General features: G+C 37.1%; 1 protein-coding gene across 1 annotated transcript; it reads left to right on the plus strand.

Moving 5' to 3' along the window:
• Positions 1–1,783: 1,783 nt before the first annotated feature.
• On the plus strand, positions 1,784–2,716 carry LOC141171550 (olfactory receptor 5A2-like). Its single transcript, XM_073655231.1, has one exon. The coding sequence runs from the start codon at positions 1,784–1,786 to the stop codon at positions 2,714–2,716; it is 933 nt and encodes a 310-aa protein (XP_073511332.1).
• Positions 2,717–3,128: the final 412 nt, after the last annotated feature.

Genomic DNA, 3,128 nt, shown 5'->3' on the forward strand with positions numbered 1-3,128 from the left:
ATTAACTATGTAACTATTTAACTCTATCACTAAATGTCGTTCAGCAGGCAATAAATCTAAAAAACTTCAGGTACTGTGCTCGCTGTCAGGTCCAGGTCTGGCCTCATTAACTCTTACGGAACTAACCAACAGGCGTGTCTTTAAGCTGAGCAGCGCTCTGTCTCACAAGCTCCTTAACTTCCTTCCACTGACCAGCTAGCTCGCTCTCACTTCCGGAGCTCTTCTCAAGTCATTTTCCAACTCACACCATCCAACAGACTCTAAAATATTAACTAAAAAGAACTTCTTAATCTTGAAAAAAATTCTTTAGACTTTTTCATCATTGTTTTAAAAAAGTTTTGAAAGATTGAAATGACTTCACAAATTAAAACTGTTTCTTGCACAAGCAGAGCTCCATTACTCAAGGGATGAGTCCCAAATGATTCACAACCTTTTATATAATAAAGGAACCGTTCATTTGCCATTAAGGATGCATCTTTAATGTTTTCAACAGTGCACACAAATAATGGAACAAGTGGCAGATAAAAATTGTGAAAAGAACAATAGGACCGAACAAATATCCTTTTCTGGACAAACCTCTGCCCATTAAGTCTTCGGATGAATTAAAGTAGAATATCTCTGCATCCTGGAACAAAAATATGGATAATACTTATATGCAGTAAGTGACTTTTCTAACATGTAACTGTTATCTTGGGGAAAATATAATGATTGACTATTCTTAGAATATTGCATCAGTATGAGACGATGGAAGTCTAATTCTTCCCTCCTTCTGAGATCAACAGAATAAAGATTGCTCTGCATGTGCACATGAGGCTGTATGAAGGCATACACTGAATCTTTGTTCTGGTAATCACTGAAGATCCTGAGGGTCAGATCCCCATCATTTCTAGATTAATGGTCAAACTAAAGAACCGCAGTGACTTGTTTTCCACGTACTAGAAAATAGGACCGATTATTCTGATCAGACTTTGATCAGGGTGTGGTCCTACTGTGGTCTGAGTGTCATTAATTTTTTTTGTATATGGACAAAAAATAAAATTTCTCCAGCTTCTCCTTTTTGAAAATTGGACCACACTTGGATATCATTTTTTTCTCTGATCAAATTAATTGCATTGCTGATTTTGATCTGACCCTTGAATCAAAATCGGACATGTCTCAGAGGGTGCGGTCACTCTGGGCCTCCGCTCACATCGGTCCGTCCAGAGCTCCGCTACCCTTAATTGTATCGGTGTGCACAGCATGCCGATACAGTTAAGTCCCGCAGTAGTGCAGGGAGACACGATCTCCCTGCACTACCGCTCTCTGATCTGCAAACCACAGGTCGCTTTAAGTCTGCAGTCTACAGAACGTTTGTTGTAATTAGGGTTACCAATTAGGGGACCACTCAGATGTTTCACACCCCCCCCCCCCAGCAGAACCCCTAGCTACACATCTCGTGGACCTTTTTGTCCACGAAAAATCACAGATATGTGAATGGCCTCAAGGACTATCACAGGTAAGAGTGCTATCCCTGAAAACCATAGATAGTGCTCACATGTGAAAATCAGACGCCCAAATAAGCCCTGAGTGACAGGCAGAACAATGTCCTTTCCCAGCAATTTGTTGAGATAAGTAATCTATAGCAGCAATCAAACAGTGACTTATGTACCAGAAAAGTTCCCCCACCTTGATACGTCATAATATATTATATTCTACTGTATTATTTGTTTCAAAAACATAATAGAATTGTTGCATATTTCTGATTTCATTATTTTTGTTTCTTTTCTAAAATAAATCAGATGAAATGCATAGCAATCACACAATGGTAACAGGATTTATTCTTCTGGGATTTTCTGGAGTTATCGAGAATCAAGTCTTCCTTTTTCCGATCTTTTCATGTACATATATCATCACTGTGTGTGGGAACCTATCTATAATTCTTGCATACAAGCTTACTCCGAGCCTCCACACTCCAATGTATTTCTTTCTTGCAAATCTTTCTCTCTTGGAAATACTATATGTTTCATGTACCGTCCCTAAGATGTTGTCCAGTCTACGGTCAGAATGTAACACCATCTCCTTCTCTGGCTGCGCTATACAAATGTATTGTTTCTTGATGTTGGGTGCAACAGAATTCTATATACTGGGAGCCATGGCTTATGACCGCTATAACGCCATATGTCACCCTCTGTTGTATACTGTGATTATGAGTGAAGTGGTCTGTATCCAGCATATAGTGGGATCGTATGTCATTGGTGCAGTGAATGCTATAATACACACAACATTCACTTTTTCATTACCGTTCTGTGGATCCAATGAGATAAACCATTTCTTTTGCGATGTGCCACCCGTCCTAGAACTCTCCTGCCAGGATATTTGGGTTAATGAACTTGTGGTATTTGTGGTTGCAGGTTGTATTATGATTGGTTCATTCATAGTAACAATGATTTCCTATATGCAGATTATATCAAAAATTCTAAAACTTCGTTCCACATCCAGCAAGAAAAAAACTTTTGCAACCTGCTCCTCTCACTTATTAGTTGTTACAATATTTTATGGTTCAACAAGTTTTATGTACCTTAGACCCAGGTCAAAATATAAAATTGGACAAAACAGCGTGGTCTCTTTAATGTACACTGTTATTTCTCCTCTCTTAAACCCTTTTATATACAGCCTACGAAACAAAGAGGTCAAATCAAGTATCAAAAATATATTTTTACAGAAGATAAAATTGTGATAAATTATTTCTATTATTTTTTATTTTTGCCATTTTATTTTCAGCATATACAATATAATATCTTGTTGGGTGCACAGTTTGTAATTTATCTAAATCCAAAAGTTAAAGTCTTAAATGATTTGCATGTGACGGCAGAGGTCAAATCAAATATCAAAAATATATTTTTAGGACTAATACAATTGTAAATTAATTAAAGCTACTTTTACTTTACTTTCTTACTCTGCAGTCTCTCTCTCATTCTTTATTTCTCCACTTTTTATCTTTATCCCTTCATCATTTTCATAGCATTGGAAAGAGGTAAGTGGATGCAGCAGCACAGTAGACATGGACTCAGTGGTCTAAAAGTATATAATTTATTAACTATTTACACAATTAGTAAGGCAAGTCAAAATACAGGAAAATGACAATTTTG

Source organism: Phyllobates terribilis, unplaced genomic scaffold (assembly GCF_046119375.1).
Source record: "Phyllobates terribilis strain yellow unplaced genomic scaffold, ASM4611937v1 Scaffold_12__6_contigs__length_324123572, whole genome shotgun sequence".
NCBI lineage: Eukaryota > Metazoa > Chordata > Amphibia > Anura > Dendrobatidae > Phyllobates > Phyllobates terribilis.

Bases quoted from the DNA above. Each gene is read 5' to 3' on its own strand.
- LOC141171550 (XM_073655231.1), top strand. From the start codon at position 1,784: ATGCATAGCAATCACACAATGGTAACAGGATTTATTCTTCTGGGATTT.